The 21830-nt window shown below is 32.2% G+C and overlaps 3 protein-coding genes across 5 annotated transcripts in view; 1 reads left to right on the top strand and 2 right to left on the bottom strand.

Moving 5' to 3' along the window:
- Positions 1-2767, bottom strand: part of LOC117180308 (protein similar) — a 122894-nt gene extending 120127 nt beyond the window's left edge. For all 3 annotated transcript variants that reach the window (XM_033372735.1, XM_033372737.1, XM_033372739.1), the window contains exon 1: positions 2416-2767. In XM_033372735.1, the coding sequence (XP_033228626.1) occupies positions 2416-2453 (38 nt within the window). In that variant the 5' untranslated portion in view covers positions 2454-2767. The remainder of the gene's footprint in view (positions 1-2415) is intronic.
- Positions 2768-4812: 2045 nt separating this feature from the next.
- Positions 4813-21830, top strand: part of LOC117179632 (spliceosome-associated protein CWC27 homolog) — a 36882-nt gene continuing 19864 nt past the window's right edge. Inside the window, exon 1 of the mRNA XM_033371634.1 lies at positions 4813-4944. The gene's annotated coding sequence lies outside the window, so the exon portion shown is untranslated. The remainder of the gene's footprint in view (positions 4945-21830) is intronic.
- LOC117180740 (dynein heavy chain 12, axonemal-like) overlaps positions 5405-21830 on the bottom strand; it is an 18074-nt gene continuing 1648 nt past the window's right edge. Inside the window, exons 2-4 of the mRNA XM_033373230.1 lie at positions 17500-18663; positions 6403-14341; positions 5405-5850 (exon numbers count right to left, since the gene is read on the bottom strand). Of these exons, the coding sequence (XP_033229121.1) occupies positions 5405-5850; positions 6403-14341; positions 17500-18663 (9549 nt within the window). The remainder of the gene's footprint in view (positions 5851-6402; positions 14342-17499; positions 18664-21830) is intronic.

Raw genomic sequence — 21830 nt, 5'->3', positions numbered from 1 at the left:
TGGGAAATTCTGAAAGAGTATGGAGTCAATGGATGGATCCTACAAGCTATAAAAACAATATACACAGGTAGCAAAGCGAGTGTAAGAGTGAATGGGAAATTGTGTGACTGTTTCTATATTATTCAAGGAGTTAGACAAGGATGCGTTATGTCTTCATGGTTATTTATATTATTCATGGACAAGTGAGTAATAATGGCTCTCTTCGACGAAGAGGGTGTGGATCTCGAAACAGTAAGGGTACGAGGGTTAGCGTTCGCAGATGATAAGGTTGTTACGGCAGAGTCTATCGAAGACCTACAAAGAATGCTGAATAAACTAGATGCAAGCATGAAGAGCATGGGACTCAAAATTAACGCAAATAAAACAAAAACTATGGTGTTCGAAGGAAAGAGTGAGAAAACGCTATGCAATATTTTATGAAATGATGAGAGAATTGAACAAGTTCATAAGTTCGTATACCTTGGTAGCTGATTTACTAGGGACGGGAAGATAGATGAGGAAATCGATAGACGCATAAACGAAGGTAAGAAAGTTATTGGTAGAGCAGGTCCCCTTATCAGAAGTAAAAATAAATCAAATAAAGCTAAAATGGCCATACGTAATTCCATATTTGTACCGACAGTACTATACGGTAACGAGACATGGACTTATCAAGAAAAAGATAAGAGTAAAATGAACGCAATTGACATGAGATTCATGCGTATAATATATGGGAAAACCCTGATGAACAAAGTATGTAACGAGACAATTATAAAAGAATGTGGCGCAGAAGAGACGCTAGTAGACACATGGGAAAGAAATCGTTTAAGATGGTTCGGACATGTTGAGAGAATGCCAAATGAACGACTAACGAAACAAGTGTATCAAGGTAAGGTAAATGGCAGCGTGCCCAGAGGTAGACCGCGGAAAGAATGGTTAGAATGTGTGAATGAGACCCTAGTTAGAAGAGACATAAGAAGTCACAGAAACACGAGAGCCTGCATGAAAAAATGCATGGACATAAAAGAAGCTAGAGAAGTATGCCAGGACAGGAAAGTATGGCGGCAAATAGTTAATAAAAGGAGTGTCAGTAGAGTGAATGTCGCCTGAAACAAAAGACTTTGGCCACTAGTGGACCCAAGTGGGGAACCTTACATAACGGCTTCGTGAGGTTCTTCGCTTGGGGTGATTGCTAGAGAGATTGATCAGCAACCTGGGTCGGAGCAGTGTTGCGGAACGAACGTGTTATTTACATAAATAGCACGAGAATTCTGGATCAATCTGAAAAATATCTATCCCATCCACACACTACTCCTTTCCCCTGCCGAGTGAGTCACGCTTACCCCGAAAGGGAAATAGCTTAATGGTGTAATAATAATAATAACGGATGTTTTCGTAGCCTTAGCCCTGAACCTGCTGGAAAATGGGTGAGAGTTACGGAAAATTCTCTAGAAACCATAGACAGTGCGAACAAAAAAGACGAATTTTCCACAAAACAGTTACCAACGAAAAAGATCACTTAAAAAAAAGTTCAACTTTCAAGAAGAGTTTAGTTTTTAACAAAATTGTTCAATTTTCCAGAAAATAATTAAATTTTAAAAGAAATAATAATAAAATTTGTAAGCCAAAAAAGATAAATTCTCAACTAGAAATAGAAGGATATTCTTTTTCGATTCCATTAATTTAATTCAAATGGAAAAACGAGATAAAAGGAGGGAAGGAGGGTAACAGACGAAATACTGTGCAGCCTGTGATCATTAAACAAATAGCTGCACCAATTCTGATTACTCAGAAACATGTCATTATACCTGATGAATGAAATATTTGTCATATTTGTCATATTCGTCAGCTCTGATGTTCAAGAAATTTTCGTTTCTCCTTACTTACTAAACCTCAGACTTTTTTTATTAAATGCGGGTTCTTTTTACTAAAGAAAAAAACATCTAAAATTGAAACGTGCAAATTGTCATGAACCAGCCTCTCAACACAATTAGAATTCGCGAGACTTCAAATTAAACTTGAAATAAGTGTCACAAAGGCTGACGTATGTCGCTGAAACTGACAAAAAAAATGGGCAATTAGAGCCATCACGAAAGAAAAAAGAAGAGAAAGTTAAGTTTAATATAAGCAAAATCACCTAAGTTTCGACAGAAATTCAATGATTTTAATCTATTGCGTCACAGTGAGAGGGGAAAGAGAAGGATAGATAGAAGTGTCGGCGTTCTAGTCTAGGAATATAATATTAAACGGAAAGCGCCCCCTCTAATCAAAAAATAAAGAACAGCAACCACCCACTCCAATCAATTCTCATGTCGAAAGCGTATCACTAGAGAGAGAAAAAACACAATGGAAAAACACCAGCCTCGAAAATATTAAGTTATTCCTTAACACTAGAGTACAGCCTAAGAAAAAATTCTCATTTTGTTCTCTCCTTACCTCCTCTTTTCCTTTGGCTTGCTTTTCCTTGTCTCCATGTCTCTTTTGACGTGCACTTTTTGTTTCTCGATAATCCACAAACTCCGGAAACTGCACTCACAATCCTCACAATCCTCACAATCCTCACAATCGTACGCAATTTTCACTTCACAAAAAAGGTCTTGACACTATACGTTTGCTTTTCACTTGTTTTATTTTTATTTTTCTCCCGAGAAAATGTCAATTGTGCACTGTTTAACTTGATTTGTAATTGATAAAATGTAAAGTTAGAGAATACTCGCGAGATAATAACAAATCATTTTGGCCGAACGCGAAACGCGTGGTTTTAGGGTGTACTGTTTTGTTCGTTCTAAATTGTTCTCATGTTTTCGGGGGTGGGGGTGATCAGCTGACGTCACAAAGCAGAAGAAATCAAAAATGGTGTAGGTGTCGCCATCTCCAGCTTGCTATCTGCGGTCCGTCGGTCCCGTCCTTATCTGATGGCCAGATCCAAAATGTCTGCACGCAGGGGTCAAACAATAAGAGTAATTGCATTGGACGAAACTCTATTTGTTTAATTACTTGAAGAAGTATAATTTTTCAACATAAATGTATTTGGATATTCTGTTTTATTTTTGAAAAGCTATTCAATTAAATAATAAAATCGATAATTTTTGTTTGTAATGATTTTATTATTTAGTTGAATAGCTTTAAAAAAAGAAAACCTAATATCGAATACAGTTATCGGGAAAAATCATTTTTCCCAAGTTTATTAAATAAATGTAGTTTTGTCCACTGCAATTGCGTTTTTTCTTGGCCCTTGACATGCAGACATCTTGTCAGGTGACGTCTCGAAATAAAATACTTAATTTGGCTCCCCAATTTCAATGCGCATGTGTCGCATCAGCATGATCATTGACTGTAACTGGCGCACTTTTTTGAAATTTTGGTTAAAAATTGAACAATTTTGTTTAACATTAATTTCTTTTCAGCAAAATAATATTATTTTAGTTGAAAATTCTTCTTTTTGGTAGAAAATCATTGGTTTTGAAATTCATCTTTATGGTTAAAAATCCATTTGCGGAGTTAAGTTCAAATAAGTCAAACCTTAATATAGTGTTCCTGGATTTAATGTTTCCGAGAATTGTCGCTGCGCGGTGGGGTACGTTTGGGTGAGAGGCGCTGCGGGCGGATGTGCGGTGCTCCCTGAAGTGCCACAAAAGAAAGAAACAAGAATGAGAAAAGAAAGAAGATTTACTGTTCCGCTCAGTCCCAAAATTGACATTAAATCCAGGTTTGACTATATTTTGTTGAAACCTCGTTTTCTTTTCGTTTCCAAATTATTTTTATACTGCAAATTGAACCATTTCATTTTTAGTTGAAAATTTTTCTTTTTTAGTTGAAAATACAAGTTTGTGGTTGAATATATTATTTTGATTAAAAATTCATCGTTCTTAGTAGAATATTATTTTTTGTGGGTTTATTAATTTAGTTGTAAATTTAACTATTTTTTTTGAAAATTCCAGTTTGTATGGGTAAAAAAAAATAATTTTCTTTCTAACTGAAATTTAACTTCCATTTTTGGTAACAAATTAATTTTTTTAGTTGAACATTCATTTCGTTCGTTGAAAATTGAATAATTTTGTAGAAATGCATTTTTCATCTGAAATTTAACTTTTAAATTTTTGGGGAAAATTTTTTTTTAGTTGAAAATTCATTCCATAGATGAAAAATTGACAAATTTATTAAAAATTTGTTGTTTTATTACCCGGCATTTTTTCCTTTTTAGTTGAAAATTAAACTATGTTGTTCAAAATTCATTTTTTTTTTTAGAAAATTATTCTCCTCGAATGAAAATTGATCTATTTTGTTTGTCGTAAAAAAACTCTTTTAGGAAGTAATAAAAAAATAAAGATTTGTCCCATGCAATTAGTATTATCAAAGATATCTTTGGTATTATTGTCTGGTCCTCAGCGTGCAGTCATATTGGATTTTTCTCATTTGACCTATAATATCTATTGGCTCTTGATCAAAAGCTTATTTAAAATTATTATATAGAAAATCAACTAGTTATAATGAAGGATCATATTAAAATTTATCATACTAATCCTTTCATTGCAAAATACAATTTGAAAAAGAATGACAAAATATGTAATCATTTAATTTTACTAATTAAAAAAGTAAGCAATCGATTTTAAATTCAAGAACGGAAAACTTTTGTTTTCAAAAGTAATAATTTTAAATGATTTTTATTATTCTTATTACTATAAACGCATTATTAGGCGTTGTATACAATTGATTTTATATTTAACATATTTAAAAAAAGCGCGCGGGCAACGTCTGCGCAATGTGCCAGACTTGTGAAATTTCGAACCTTGCTAAAGGAAGTACATAGTGCTTGGAAATTATAAATACATAAATTGTATTATTATTAACTTTTCAAAATATTATTTTAGGGTATCGAAATTAAATACAGTGATGAAGTTTTTCTTTTATTGATATAACAGTCTACGAGAAAAGTTTAGGAATTATATTAAGCTTATAACGCAGGTTCGTTTTAATCGTTTTATTGTATTATTTTCTAGTAAAATACGAAGAAAAAGGTTTTTACTCATTATATATACTTTACTGTTACATAAAACTTTAGTTTTGTGTTACAAAAATGGTATAAAAGTCGTAAAAACGAACTTAAATGTTGAAACATAACCTCAAAGTGGAATGTAAACTTATACAATAATACAATATATGATAAATAAGTCAGTATCCCTTACTTCAATTTAAATTTTAATTCGGATGATAAAAATTAATACAATTGGGAATTTGTTCATGGATTTTCTTTCAAAATGCTAATTTCCTGTGGAAAAAAAATACCTTACAATTTTCAGAAATTTGAAATTTTCTTTAAAACTTTATGACTTAATGTTAAAATTAAAAAAAAAAATAATTTTCAGCAAATTCACTAACGTAGAACATGTATAATATTTGCAATAATTAATTAGAATTTTTTTATTTACTCCTTTTTACAGTACAAAGCAGTTCCCCTTTTCGTCCAATATTTACAATTTCTCTCCGTCCGCAAAAATATACACAAAATTAAATTATCCTCCCCCGCCATAAAATTTTGAAAACAATTCTGAAAAGGTACATTAAATAGCGGACATTCATAACCATTTTCAAAATAATTAACATTTCCAGTCTTAACTCTTAAGCAAATAACTGGCATTTCGTGCCAAAAAATTTTTGTCACACTATTTATCAACACTTTTTTCTCAAGGTCCCACTCTCCTCCATTCAAAAGTAATCCGTATATTTGAAAAATGTCAGAACTCTCTTCTGATAATTCGAAACTCTGCGTTATTTCAAAATAAAAATTAATTTCATTGATAGAAAGATTTTGACGTCTCGCAAATTTTAAACGAATTGCAGTAAAAAGCGATTTGCTAGAATTTAAAGCCCCTAGACAATACATTTTGGAATGCCCCTTTTGAATCCAATTCTCAAGAAAATTCATCCTCTTCCCCAAACTTTCAATAAAACTCGAAATTGAACATTCTGTGATATTAAATCTAATTTTCCACGAATCAGGCACGAGATTGCAGACCAGATTTTTAGATAAATTGTTTAAATCGGAATTCCAGAAAGAAAATCCATCATAAGCATTTTCAATACTGCAGAAAAAAGTTTCAATAAATATTAAAATGGAATTATAAACCCCGATTTCTTGAAACAAAACCTCGTTCAATTCGCAACGAACTCGATTTTTTTTTATCTCTTCCAAGTCAAAAATCCTTCCAAATTTATTTCGAATTTCAGAAATTACTGCCCTCACTTTTTCCTCCTCTGGTTGATTTTCGAATTTGAATCCATTCACACAATTTAACGAATAAAAAAAAGTGTCAACCTCCTTCAGATTTTTAATTATTTCACAATTTTCGTCAAGACCAAAAATTTCCGGATCAGAATCTTCTTTAATTTTTAAAATCTGTTCAACACAATTACTGTAATTACATCTGTTCGGAATCAAAAAATCAGGCGCGTCAAAAAACGAATGAAGAGGATCCTGAACGATTTTTATACTGCAAAAGTCCTCTATAAAAACTCCCAGGCGTTTTTTGTCAACCTCATTTACAATTTTGCTTCCGTAACTACATTCTTGAATCAAATAAAAAAATTCCTCGAATGGCATTTCCCTATTTTTATTTACAAGATCCTGAAGTTGAATTGCACTCAAGGAAAAGTCGGACTCAAATTCGTAATTTAAGGTCCAACCACGATGGCCATAATTTCTTCTTTCCTTCACAAGCGCATCAAAAAAACTCAACCCGTACAGTAATTTGAAAAATGTTTCATCTGTTCCGGGACAATCAAAGAACTTTTCATTCATTTCTGAATTATAGAGCCACAATAAATTTGACTTTAATCCAAGAGGAGAGTCGCAGGGAATTTTAATTCCAGTTTGCAAAACACTCAGAGGAAACTTGTCAGAGGGAAATGTCGATAACCACAATCTAGATTCCAGACTTGTATTCTCGGCACTCAAATTGTCAATAATTTTTTCCAATTTTGACATCCAGGAAGGGGCGAGGTGACAATTTTCTAAAAAGACCCACTTTTCATCTCTTTGAGCTTCTCTTATCAACAATTCTGCTTTTTCGTTTTGACACTCGCTCATCGAAAGCGAGAGTAATTTCTGTCGCTTAATTCTTGCAAATTTTGAAAGAATTGGAAGAAGAGTCACGTGACTTGGGAGAATGAAAATTAAGGGCGTTAGACAATTTGATTCTTCGAAAGCCGTAGAAATAAATCGAGTTTTGTCACTGAACTCCAAATTGCCGAGTACGGTTTCAACGAAATTGGAAATTGAAATCCGGATCTGATCGGGTCGAATTATTTTCGTGATCATTAATTTTTGAAATGCTGGAAAGTCTTCGCAAATCGATTTTTTCGGATTTTCAAAGTAAAGTTTCCAGTTATTCAAATTTTTCCAGAAATTTTCTCCCAAACTTTCATCTATTTTGGATATTTCTTCTCTGAATTTTTCTGGCTCCCACTTGACCGGAATTTTCTTTTTGAAATTTTTAAACAGTTCTATCTCACTTTGGCCAATTTTCCCGTCATCTTTCAAAATTTTAATGCAGAGCAAAAAAGAGTAGAGCAATTTGTCCTTTTCCAGAAGACAATTTCTGACACTGGTGTTGAGTTTCCTCGTGAAACCAATTTTGAGGTAGTCCAGTCTTTTTTCCAAAAGAACGCTTCTTCTTGAGCTCTCAGCTGCCTTGGTATAAATTTGAAAAAACCAGGAAAGCGAGAAATGGTAAATTCGATTTAAATTTGAGAGGCTCTCGATCGTGGAAAAGAGTCCAGCAGAATATTTCGCAAACTCTCTGTACTGCTCACGAAACGAGTCAAGTTTTTCTTTAATTTCCAAAGATCCTCTCTCCCTTTTTAAAATCTCGACTGACAAATTCTTCGAAGAGTCGAGAATCTTCATGGCTGCTCTGTCCTCGAGGATGTTCAAATCAGAGGAAGAAAGAATTTCTAAAACTTTTTCCTCCTCGTGATTCAATAAGACTTTGTCAGAGGACAATTGAGTCAACAATTTTTCGTACTTATCCTGCTGCTGGTAATTTTCTTTTGCAATTACTGTGTCTAAAAGTTTTTCGGTCAAGGCCTCTTTGGAAATATTGAAATTGATAACAGTAACTCTGTTGAAAGTATCAACCGAGAATTTTGGATTCTTGACTCTCGTTGAGAGATAGAATCTAAAATTTGGAGAACAGACAATTTTCTCTCCCTGGATGTCTAAGTAAATTTGATCTTCTCCGTAAGTTTCTTGCAAAAAAACTGGTTCGAGAAAAGCTGCGAGATTTTCAAAATTCTCAACTAGAAGCGCTCTTCCTAAATTTACAGATTCTTTGAGAACGTCAATGAAATCTTCATCATTTGCCTTTATAATCTTGAGATTCTTCTCGAAAATTTGAATGCACTCCTTTGCCTGATTGTGCGGATCAATAAACAAACACCACTTGTCCGAATTTCGGATAATTGCCTCATTTTGAAGAAAAAATGGATCCTGATACTCGTTCTCTTTCCCCAGAATTTTTACAAAATTGAAATCACTACAGGGAATCGTCTGACTCTTGAGAAAATCCTGAAAGGATTTTAAAATCGAATTTCTCTTCTCCAGATTGTAGAAAGGGAGATAAATAATTAGTCCGCAGGCCAGAAGGATGTCTCCAGTCAGACAGTCTATCGATTCCTGCAAATTGTTGGTACATCCTATCCATCTATTTTTTTCTCCGCCCAAACTAGTCAGTAAACTCTCAGCTTTTTTCAGTCTGTCCCTGCAGTCCGAAACCTCCTTTTCCAAAATCATCTTCTTCGCCAAAACAGTCTCGAGACTGTTTTTCAAAACTGCGAGTTTCTCGTTCAAATCCGCCAGAGTTTGCCTCTTTTCTGTCAGATAACTCTCAGCCTCGTCACACTCTCTCTGAGCCAAGGCGAGTTTTTCCTTCTTGGGTGCCACAGCTTTGGCCACTTCATCGTAAGAAACCATCGCTCGAACCCATTTGCAGAGACCTTCGGCAGCGCTCGATGCTTTCGCGACAATCTGGGGAAGAAAAGTTTTCTCCTCCATGTAGTTGCTCTTTATCACCTCCATGATGGACGGAGAAATGTTGTCCTTGTCGTAGTCTTTCAAATTCTGGAGGAAATTCATGTCGCCGAGGACCCTTTTGCTTGGACCCCAGAAGTCGGAACTTTTCTTTCCAGTCGCGGGATCAAGGATTTTTTCCGAGGGAACGTCCAACATTACACAGACAGCGGCCATAACTAATTTTATCGTGTCTGGGGGATTTTTCATTGCCTTGACTAAAGTTATGTCTGTCGGTTTTAGAGTATTCAGAGCTGAAACCGCATCTTCCAAAATTGGAATCGCAACCGCCAAGTCAGTTTCGCACTCCGTTCGGAGTTTTCCAGCAATTTCTGCCTTCTGATTCGCAATCACTTCCTCCTCTTTGACAGTAATTGTCGCTTTTTCTACCAGGAGATTTTCATTCTCGATTTCTTTCATTGTCGCCCGAGTTTGTGACGCTGAAGATTCAAGCTGAGGTTTCAGGATCTCCAGAGCCTTTTTCATCTCATCAACCTGGTTCGAGGCTAGCTTCAGTTTCTCTAGCCCAGAAATATACTTGCCTCTAGAATTTTTCAGTTCTTTCTCCTTTTTTAAAACCGTTTTTCTGTAGAGTTTTAGAAAACGGATATAAATCGAGGGCGATTTTTCCACGTTTTCCATATGCTCGTAAAAAAATATCGAGGGTCGGACAATCAGCTCCTTCTTCAAAAAAAAGAGACCCACTTGTTCGAAAGTTTCCTTCGGCCAGGAGGAGAGGTAATTCAGGGTCGAGGATTTTATCAGTGAAAGATATTTTGGTGAGAAATTGAGAGGCGAAATGCAAATAAAAAAGTGGAGCCTCTTCTTACACTCTTTTAGGAAATATTCCATGATTTGGGAAATGCTCAACTCTGAGTTTCTGTTCCCCTCCTGCGCTCTCAGTCTCACCTTTTGTACAATTTCTCTCTCATCTTCCGAAGAAAATTCTGGAAGTTGAGTACTTTTCACCAAACTTGTCACATCCTCCAAAAATTCTTCACTCCCAAACTCTCGATCTGTTGCCACAATCGAATAATCTTCACAGCTTTTTAGAATTCTCTTTAAATCTTCTCTCCAAGATTTTAAGTCGTAATAAATGTCCAAGGCAGGCTCGAACAAATTTTGCTTCTCGATGAAAGCAGCGAGTCTGATCAAAGTTCTTCTTCCAAAACCACTCGGGCAAATCATCAATAAATGTTCTCCAGGTATCGCCATAACTCTACAAATTCGAATCAAATGTTCCAAAATAAAATTGGGAATCGCCAACTCGAGTTTGATTTGATTTTTGATATTGTACTCCTTGATGTAGGAACTCACTTTATTCTGAAGAAAATCCATCGAGTTTTCTTCATATTTTCTCAAATTGTCGACATTTCCAAAAAGCAGGAACTTGAAACTCTCTTGGGTTAATTCTTCCTCGAATTTGGGAAGGTGATCAAAAACTGACTCGAATGAATCCTTAAAGTGCAACTTGCAGCATTCTCTCAATTTTCTGAAAAAGCATTCTTGGTCCTCTTTGTTGTTAATTCTGTCTCCAAATACTCGGAAAGTTTCGTGAACCCAGAGACGAGTGAATGTAATTTTCTCGACTGACTCTTTCTGAATAATGCTGCAACCTCTTATCACTCTCGAAATGTCCCTCAAATTAAAAATATACTCCCACTTTCCTGGAATTGGTCTCAGAGTTTCTTTTATCCAGAAATAAAATTCAGTCGTCGCATTTACAATTCCATTCAAACTTGGCCCTACGTCCATTGCAAAGGAATTTTTTTTCAAATTCAAAACTAACAAATTCGAAAATATTCTCAAGATATTTTCCCTCGAGTACTCGTGCATCACGTAAATACTGAAATGTCTCAAAAATCGTTGACACATTTTGGAATTTGGTTTACTCATCGCAGCCACGAACATCATGTCTTTGATAAAAATTTGTTTTGACTTGTCCGAATCGTACCAAAATCCATAATCAAAATACTGTCGCATCAACTCCAAGAGATCGGAATTCTCAGAGTTGAAGTCATCGACAAAGTTTAGCGAAAAATCTTTGTGAGGACCGTATCCAGATTTTATTTTCTTCAACTTGGACAAAAAAATCCTTTGAGATTTGTCTGCAGTGATTCTCGAAGGAAAATGAAAACAGTTTGTTGAAAAATTCTCAAATTTAGAAAATAAGTCCTGGAGAAGAGAAGTTTTTCCACTGGAGTCAGTACTGCAGAGAATAAAAGGTTTTTTGTGATTAATGTGCTGTTGGAGAATTCTTGTATAGTTGATAGATTCAACTGTGGGAATAAATATTTCCCTAAATCCTGGGTTTTCGACGAGATCAGCTTTGTGAAGATCTACGAGTTTCCAGGTTCCATTTCCCTTAAAAACATAAATATAATCTCTCATCAAACCCTCACTTGGAAGGGACATTTCAATTTGCTTCAAAGAGTCTGGTCGATTTTTACTCCACAACAACAGATAGAATGAATTAAATAACTTGAGAGATTCGAAATCCAAAGTTCCAGTCAAAGCCCAAGAGGTAGAAATGACAAAAATCGCTTCGATCCAAGCCATAAAGTGTTCTGGCTTCCCCTTCTCTTTCAATTCTTCTAGCAAAATGGTAAATAAATTGAAGGTTGCAATTACCAAATGAATTTTCGTCACTCCGATTATCATTTTACAATTTTTGTAAATAAATTCTAAGGAAGGTTCTATTGTCCAATCGAAGAGGGAATATATCAGCTTTTGGATTTCGAGACTCTGGTTTAAATTTTTAATCAGGGGTTTTATGTAGTTTCTCCAGTCTTGAGATTCAATATTTATTATTCCTGAACGGGAAATAGTTAGAGGCGAAGCCTCGTCAAGATTCAGAGTTTCGATAAAAATTTTCAGCTCTTGTGGTTTGGATATGTTTTCATGGGTGTTTAGAATTAGTTTTTTACTGTCGTCGAGAAAGGGATCCAAATTTTCAACCCAGGTGTTGATTGGTCCGTCGAAAATGACCCACTTTTTCGAAGGGCTTTTGCTTTTTAAAATGTTGACAAAAATACCGTCCCTCCACTCTCTGGATTCTTCATCGAAATGTCCGTAAAGTTGATCAGTCGTCACTGCTCCCGGATTTACTGTTTCCAACATTATTTTATCATCCAACAATTCTAAAACCTCCGCCAAAGTTTTTAAAATCGTTGATTTTCCAGCGAGTGCTTCTCCAATAATTATAATTCCATCTCGGATGTGAATCATCTCAAAAGTCTGTATAATTTTCAATTTAAAACCGTCGTATCCCTCCAAACAATTGTTTTTGCACACTTCTTCAAGAGCCTCTAGAAATGTTTTATAATCTGGACTAGGTAAATAAACTCCGGGAAAAGTGTCATCTAAAATTCCCCTGAAAGTAGGAATTTGAGATTCATCTAATTTCGACAAATTCACATCAACCAAAGCCCGAAGCATCAAAATATTCTCATCTACTGGAAATTTTTCCTTGAGGCAAATTGCCGTTTTCAAAACGTTTTTTACGCTTCGTAATCCAAAATCGAATTTTGTAAGCATCTCTTCCGCAAGTTTATAAACTGTTTTTATTTTTAGGGCGAGACTTTCCGCCTTTTCGAATCCGGCCGCGAATAATTCGATTTCGCAAATGCGATTTGTGTCTGGTGAGAGAACTGTGATGGTTCTAAATGGAAATTTTATCGTCTCTGGTAAATAGCGTCTCGTTGGAGAGTACAGTTCTGGATTTATCGTGATGGAAATAAAACCAGATTTATTTAAATTGATTAATGTTCCATCAAAATCTACAACCCCGGTTAATCTTGACTCGGAAATTGAGGAGATTCTTTGGGAAATTAGAGACAGTACTCCTTCTTCGATCCTGTCGAAATTTTTGAAACAAATCCATGCTCCGGAGGACACAAAACCTTTGAGAATTTTGTCCACAAAATTGAAATTTAACTTGTCATTTCCATTGTAGGCGTGGAAAAGAAGAGCGAAAGCTTTTGCCAAACTTCTCACTGTTTCTGTTTTACCAGAACCCGAAGGACCGACAATTTTTCCAAAATAATTGTGTTGATAAGCCTCCATTAAAGTTCGATAACATCTCTCAGTCAAAGGAGTATTTGCAATAAAAAGTGAATTATTGTACTCGTAACCATAGTTTATTGAAGCGTTCATCAAATTTACCTCTATATTTTTATCTGACAAGTAATAGCGAAGCTGGGCTTTCCACTCAAAGTCTGTTTCCCCTATATTTTTGGCAATTATTACTTTAGTGATGTCTTTTTGATAAATCTGGAGGGTGAGCAGGGCCGAGATTATTTTTCGTTTTAATCTGGAAGTGACTGATTTTAATTGTTCCAATTCTTTGGATATTAATTCGTCCTGTTTGGTTTGAAAACATTTTAGTTTTTCGATGTCCAAGAGAGAATTTTGAATCTGTTTTGTCCAGTAGAGTTGCCAGGAAGAAAAAATAACAATCCCAGGATTTGTAATATCTCCATCGAAAGAGTCGAAATCAAAATTTAAATATGTTTCGAGTATCTCTTCCCTCAAGGTTTTTCGTATTGTCTCCTCGACTTTGACCAACCAGTTTTCATCAATTTGCTGAGTCGCTACCGAATTTAAGAGTCTAATTTTCTCACCATAGTCTCCAATTATCGAATTTATTTTGAGAGACTTAATTCCAAATTTTCTCACCCCGGGAAAACATTTCAGAATCGACACGGAAGGGTCTTTGTCAAAGAGAATTTTTAGAATTTCACCGTCAGAAATAAAGAAGAATCTTGGAAAGTCGAGTCTTCTTTTATCTACGTAAATTTCGACACTTTCCTGGACTTTTTTCATTTTTGACACAGTTTCTTCTAAATATTTAACTTTCGGATCTTTAGTTAGTTGTTTAAATGTTGGGTTCAGAGAAATGGATTTTATAATTTGACTTTGAATCTCTTTGACCGAGGAAAATAAAATTTCTTCTTCGGGAAGTTGGTTTGCTGCTCTAGGATTTTCAAATAGGAGTAGAAATTTCTTGGTCTGAACTTGTAGAGAGAGAAATTGTTGGCCGAAAATTTGGATTTGAGTCAAGGCTTCGAGAAGTTCGGAAACTCTCAATTCCACTGGTTTGATGAAGTAGGAACCTCTGATGTCTTGAATTTTTGTCAAGTGATCCGCGAGAAGAACTTCTATTTTTTCTGATTCGATGAAGGAGTAAATTTCCTCGATTGGGGAAATTTGGAAATTTATCGATTCCCATTCCTGGAACATGTTTTCGACTTGAATTTGCAAGGCAAGTTCCTTGTTGGCGCCTTTGCTGATAACCTAGAATCACAGAAATTGAAACTGAGATTTAAACAGTGTTACGGCCGTGCCTAATTTCTAACCTAATAGATGAATTTTCAGCCAAATAGTAGAAATTTTAACCACAAAGATAAATATTTGACCAAAAAGATTAATTTTCTACCAAAGGAAGACGAATTTTCAAAAATAAAATTGCTGTTTTCAACAACATGTTTACATTTTCAAGTAAATAATTAAATTTTTCAACAAAGCAAGATTTAAATTCTCAACAAAAAATGTAATAGTTGATATTTTAACCAAAAAATACGAATTTTCTGTATATAGTTGATTGCTCAACTAAAACAGAATAATTTTCTACTAAAAGTTTTTAAACAATTTTTAGCGTTTTTAAACACAACAATAATTTAAGTTATACCATAAAATATAGATTTTCTAATCAAAAATACGAGTTTTTAACAAAAAATTGATAATTTTCAAGCAAGAAAGAATTTTCAACCTAATTGCGGAATTTTCAACCGAGTTGCGGAATTTTCAATCCAAAAATATAACTTTTCAACAAAATTATTGAATTTTCAATGAAATAATTAAATTTTCAACAATGTAATCATCATTTTTAGCAACAAAAAAACTGAATTCACAACGAAAAATGTAATAGTTGATATTTTAACCAAAAAATACAAATTTTCTGTATATAGTTGATTGCTCAACTAAAACAGAATAATTTTCTACTAAAAGGTTTTAAACAATTTTTAGCGTTTTTAAACAGAACAAGAATTTAAGTTATACCATAACATATTAATTTTCTAACAAAAAATACAAGTTTTTAACAAAAGATTGATAATTTTCAAGCAAGAAAGAATTTTCAACCTAATTGCGGAATTTTCGACCGAGTTGCGGAATTTTCAATCCAAAAATATAACTTCAACAAAATGGTTGAATTTTAAGTGAAATAATTAAATTTTCAACAATGTAATAATAATTTTTAGCAACAAAAAAAAACTGAATTCTCAACGAAAAATGTAATAGTTGATATTTTAACCAAAAAATACGAATTTTCTGTATATAGTTGATTGCTCAACTAAAACAGAATACTTTTCAACTAAAAGTTTTTAAACAATTTTTATCGTTTTTAAACAGAACAAGGATTAAAGTTATACCATAACATATTAATTTTCTAACAAAAAATACAAGTTTTTAACAAAAGATTGATAATTTTCAAGCAAGAAAGAATTTTCAACCCAATTGCGGAATTTTCAATCCAAAAATATAACTTTTCAACAAAATTGTTGAATTTTCAATGAAATAATTAAATTCTCAACAATGTAATAATCATTTTTAACAACCAAAAAACTGAATTCTCAACGAAAAATGTAATGGTTCATATGTAAAAAAAGATTTCATTTATTTTAAACAGCTGAATTTAAAAAAAAACGAATTTTCAGCATAAGAGATGAATTTTCAATCAAGAAAAATTGTATTGCCAAGAAAGAATTTTCAGCCAAAAATATTTTACATTTAAAAAAGCAAAAAAAAATCCAAACCAAATCTAGAATTTTAAATTTAAAAAAACGAATTGTCTATAAAACAGTTGAATTTTTAATCAAAAAAGATTTTACAGGTGGGAAAAATGTTCCAACAAAATTGTTGAATTTTCAAACCAAAAAGACGACTTTTTCGTAACTAGTTGGATCCTCAACTGAAGCAGAATAATTTTCAACTATAAGTTTAAAAAAAAGAATTTTAGCGTTTTTAACCAAAGTACAGATTAAATTTATACCATAGCTTATGAATTTTGAAACAAAAAATACTAGTTCATAACAAAAGATTCAGAATTTTCAAACAAAAAAGAATTTTTAATCAAATTGTGGAATTTTCAATCCAAAAATATAAATTTCCTACAATGTAGGTTAATTTTCAATTCAAAAATATGGCTCTTTAACAAAATTGTTGAATTTTCAATGAAATAATTAAATTTTCAACAATGAAATATTAATTTTTAGCACAAAAAAACATGAATACTCAAAGAAAAATGTAAAGGTAGATATTTCATTAAAACAAAGATTTCAATTTTTTTTAACAGCCGAAACTATTGTATTTTTTGGTTTTAAAAAATTCATCTTTCTTTAGTTAAAAATTCAACTTTTTGTTTGAAAATTAATCTGTATTGGTTAAGGATTCAACAATAATTTTGTTTAAATATGTTCTTTTTTGAGCTGAATTTTGTTTATTTAAAACCAAATTTTGTTTTGCTTAAAAATTCAATTACATTGCTTAAAGTTTAACTACCCTGTTAAGCATTTTCTTTTTCGGTTGGAGATTTATAATTTTAGTTGAAAATTTATTTATTTGCGGTTCCAAATTTAACTATATTGAAAATTATTATTTTTTTCATTGGAAATTAATTTCTTAAATAAAAATCTTTCTTGCTTATAAATCGAACTAGTTTGTTGAGAATTAATTCATCTTTTTTGGTCGAATTCACCTGTTTTAGATTTAAAATTAAAATCTTTTTAGTGTAACTATTTTGTTGAAAATTATTTTCTTTTTAGTGGAAATTAATTTTTTTTTAACAGAAATTTTGACTATTCCATTTTTGATCGAAAATGAATCTCTTTTAGTTAAAAATGAAACTATTAGTTTTTGATTTTTTTTGTACAAAATTAATAGTTTTGTTAGTGGGGCGATGGTCGTGGGGACTAAAGCGTAGGCTTTGGACCCACTCCTTCGGCTTGCGGGTTCGATTCCTGCCTCGCACTCTGCAAGAGTCTCGGTGGCCCATGCGGTGAACACTAGCCTAGCAAGGGAGTTGTTCATCTCCGGAGAGTCGTGGGACCGGTACCTCTAGAGAAAAAGGTTTTCTCTAAGTACTTAAGTCTGTTACAGCTCTTGGTGGTTCGGAACCCACCTTAAACTGTAGGTCCCCCTTCCTCCACCACCAAGTAAGTCTGTGGAGGGTGTGTAAAGGAATAGAGAAAGTGTAAGAAAAATGTAAACCCTTAGGGGACACATTAGAAGCTTCCACTACTAATAGTTTTGTTGAATATTCGTCTTTTTGGTTGGAGATTCAATTATTTGCTCAAAAACTTATCTATTTTGTTAAAAAAGTAATATTTTTACTTGAAATGATCGGAATTTTGAGCCTTTCAATTGAAGTTTATTCAAACCAATTTATTCCTTACCTGGAACATATCGATATGACTCATCAAATCCAATCCTATAATTTTTTCGAGAGTAGTGCCAGCATTTGGGAAAAGTTCCTGTCCAGAAACGGCAGACATTTCATCCCAGTGTCTCTTCCTCAGAGCCGGGTTGCAAAAACAAGTTGCAAGAGGAACAAAATTCATAAAATTCCTGATATCTTGCAGAACCTGCCAGCACAATTTTACAGGCGCTGGTTGTTGCATCGCGTCCGGATCATCAACGATTCCAGAAAATTTGAAAGCTTTACTGGAAGTCAAATCCATTTTGATCTTCGTCTTGAAAACCTTATTGCTCTCGGAAATTTCTTCAAGAAAGTAGTTTGTCTTCTCTTCTATCACGACTGCATTCAAATACTCAAAAGGTCCTTTCAACCAGACCTCGTGATTTCTCTGCCACTCACAAATCAATCGAACCAGAGCATGAAAAGGTTCAATCACTTCTCTCAATTCCGTGTCTTTCGGAAAACTCGTCTCTGGGAATTTGAAAAGCCTCTCTTCGAAATTAATCTCGTGAATCTCTTTCTCGATCAGATTGACTTTTCTCGCGAGGGCTCTTAAGTACTCTAGGTATTCTTGAACTCTTTTTGCATCGTCCATGTCATCCAGAATGACAAATTCAGGAACGAGCTGGTCAATTTTCGAATTTAGGAGTGCTATTCGTCGCTGGAGCTCGTCCTCTGACTCACTCTTCATCGCTTCTGATAAAGTGTTGCTCTGGATGAAAATTGGTTTGATTGACTCGATCCAGTTTATGCTTTGTTTGTTCGATTCGATATGATCGGGGGAGAGAATTGTGATTTCGAGTAGGGAACTCAGGATTTTAATTGACCTCTGCACTCTTTTTTCCAGATCTGAAACCAGATCTTTTGCTCCATGAGCCATGTATTCGCTCAATTCGAAGAGAGATTTTGCATCCCTGGGAATATTTAGAGCTCTGCTTTTCAGGGTTTCAAATTCAGAACAGATCGATCGCGTCTCTGCCTCGTGATTATTTTTGATAGAGTCCACGAGGATGGTCATCAAGTCCAAGGTTCGAGATTTTAGGACTTGCTTGGCGTCAATTTGGTTCAGGATTCCTGTGTCGTAGTAAATTTTTGACACCATTTTGTTCACGTCGCTCAGATAGTTCATCAAGATTTTTACCTGGTGGAAGAAAATTATTTTGCTCAAGTTTCTAAACACTTCAAGGTCTTTCCATCTCTAATTTTTATTTGCATAAATTATACCTTCCGTACTGTATTTTTTTCTAAAAAAAGTACTTTGGGACATGCTCAAAGCATTTAGAAAAAAGGATTCGTTTACCTTTTAAATTTTCTCTTGAAATATGATTCCTAGCAACTACATTATTGCAGAAAAAGATTTTTTATTCTTGTGTCCGACATTTTTTGAGTGTATTTTATTTATTTTAATCCCTTCTTATGTCCGTATTTCTTTTTTTTTTTTTTTAAGAAAAAGTTAATTTTTTACATTTTCTTTTAAACCATAAGCATTTTTTTTGTGAAAGCAAAACATCTTTTTTTTCTGAAAGAGTTTCTAGATAAAAAGGTTTAAAATAAAAAAAAAGGCAAGAGCAAACCTGGTAGGCCACAAAAATCCTAACATCTTTTTCTAGAATAATTTGGCTTCTAAAGTTCATATTTTAAAAGAAGAATGGAAAATTCATTTTTTTTTTTTTTAAAGTTTAACATTATATTTTTCATTGAGAATTCAGCTTTTACGGCCAAACTTGAATTCATCTCATTGGAAAGTCTTTTTGAACGAAAATTTAACTACGTTCTAATTTTTTTAAATAATATTTTTTGTTTAAAACTCAACAATTTTGTTAAAAATTCATCCTTTTTGGCTGGATTTCAACTGTTTTGTGGAAACAGTTGAAATTTTGTTGTTAGTTAATTTTTTTATTATTTATTAATGTGCTTTGTTGAAAATTCTTCTTATTTAGTAGAAATTAATCTTTCTTTTTTTTTAATAACTTAACTATTTGGTTAAAAATTAACTTAATTTGTTGCAAACGAAATTTTTGGTTGAAAAATCATATTTCGGTTGAATATTCAACCATTTTTCTTAAGTCATCTTTTCGTGTTGAAATTTCAATTGTTTTATTGACTTTTTCTTTTTTCTTGCATAAAAAATTTTTCTTAGCTGAAAATTAAACTCTAATTTAAATTTTTTGTTTTTCGCAAATTCATCTCTTTTGGTATAATTTTAATTTTTTTAGGTTTAGAATGCTAAAAATGCTGTTAAAGATGTTTGGCTGACTATCGGGCTCTCTTAGCTGAGGATTTAACTATTTTGTTGTAAATTCGTCTTATTTGGTTGAATTCAACTCTTTTCTATTAATAATTAAAATTTTTTTTTGAAAATTCAACTCCTTTCTTGAAAATTTATTTATTTTCTTTAAAATTCATTTCTTTTGTTAAAGATTAATCTTTTAACTGACATTTTAACTATTCTATTTTCGGTTAAATTGTTTTTTACTATTAACTTTTTTGTTGAAAACTCAAGTAATTTTTAAAAATCACCCTTTAAGATTAAAATTTCAAATACTTTGTTTAAATTATATCTTTTTTTTTCTTGACTGAAAAATCTCTTTGATATACAATTTAACCCTTTTTTTGGACAATTGTTTGCAAATTCATCTCTTTTGATGTAAATTAAAATTTTTATTTGTTAAAAATGATAAAAATGTATAATTAAAAATTAGTAAAATCTTCTGTTTTTATAATTCTACTAGTTATTTGAAAATTGAACTATTTCGTTAAAAATTCATGACTTTATTTTAAAATGCATTTCACTGGTTGAAAATAAACTTTTTTTTTAAAGATAGTTTTTTGACTGCAGAATAATTTCGTTTAACTGAAAGATTAAGTATTCCACATTTGTTCGAAAACTCAGCTCTTGTGTCGGAAATTCGTTCTTTTTATTTAAAAATTGATCTCTATTGGTTTAAGTTTCATAGTTTTTGGTTAAAAATGCTAAAAATGTTTGATTTAAAATTAGTCAATTTTTCTTGAATATTCAGCTATTTAATTGAATTAAACTCTGTCAGATAAAAAATTAAAATTTTATTTTTCGTTAAGAACTCATATTTTTGAAATAAAAATGTCTATTTTGTTGAAATTTAATTATTTTTAGAACGAACTATTTTATTAAAAGTTTTTTTTTAAGATTAATTTTCTTAACAGAAAATTTAACTATAAAGTTTTTGGTAGAAAATTTTATCTTTTTCAATTAAAACTGATCTCTTTTGTTAAAAATTCGTTTCTTTAAATTAATCTCGTTTTGTATCAATCTATTTTTTTTTTGTTAAAAATGCTAAAAAATTTTTTTTTTAAATTGTTTCACATTTAATCTTTTTTTGGTAGAAAATTTGTATTTTGTTGAAAATTCATCTTTTTTTAATTGAAAATTCAATTATTTGGGTTAATTTTTTTTTGCCTAAACATTGATCTCTTGGTATAAATTTGATATTTTTGTTAAAAATATTATTTTAAAGATTTGGTTAAATTCCACTCTTTTTTATTAACAATCAAAACCTGTTTTTGGTTCAGAATTCATCGTCTTTGGTTGAAAATGTATATTTTTTCGAAAATTTCTTTCTTTAGCTGATAAGTAACTATTTTGTTGAAAGTGTTTTTTTTTTTTGAAAAATAACTTTTTTATCAGAAAATTTAATTATTCCATTTTTGGTAGAAAATCTAACTTTTTTAGTTATAGATTCAACTATTTGGTTGAAAGTTCTTTTCTTTTTGCTTGAAAATTGATCTCTCACTATAAATTTGATCTTTTTGTTTTCTTAAAAAAGTTTATAAAAAAGATTTGGTGAAAAATTTGTCTGTTTTGGCTCAGATCAACTATTTGATTAAATTCAACTCTTTGTGATTAACAATTAAAATATTTGTTTTGGTTCAAAATTCATATCCTTTGGTTGAAAATTGATATTTTGTTGAAAGTTCGTCTTTTGAAGCTGAAGATTACTTCTTTTAACGGAAAATTTAACTATTGCATTTTAATTAACAATTTATCTTTTTTAGATAAAAATTTAACTATTTGGTTGAAAATTTTTATTTTTTGGCAGAAAATTAATCATGGTTGAGCATTAAATATTTTGTTGAAAGTTCTTTTTATTGGTCAAATATTAATTTTTTAAAACACAAATTTAACTATTCTACTTTTTGATTCAAAATCGTATTTTTTGATCGAAAATTACACAGGCCAACAATTCTCAGAACCAGAGACCAGACCTACTATACCCGAAGGATTTTGCTGCGCTGAATCCGAATCTGACCTCAGAAAAATTCCATCACCCT

The sequence above is a fragment of the Belonocnema kinseyi genome, chromosome 9 (genome assembly GCF_010883055.1).
Source record: "Belonocnema kinseyi isolate 2016_QV_RU_SX_M_011 chromosome 9, B_treatae_v1, whole genome shotgun sequence".
In the NCBI taxonomy this organism is placed as follows: Eukaryota; Metazoa; Arthropoda; class Insecta; order Hymenoptera; family Cynipidae; genus Belonocnema; species Belonocnema kinseyi.
The sequence above is the reverse complement of the archived record's forward strand: the minus strand, read 5'-3'. Positions and strand labels throughout refer to the sequence as shown.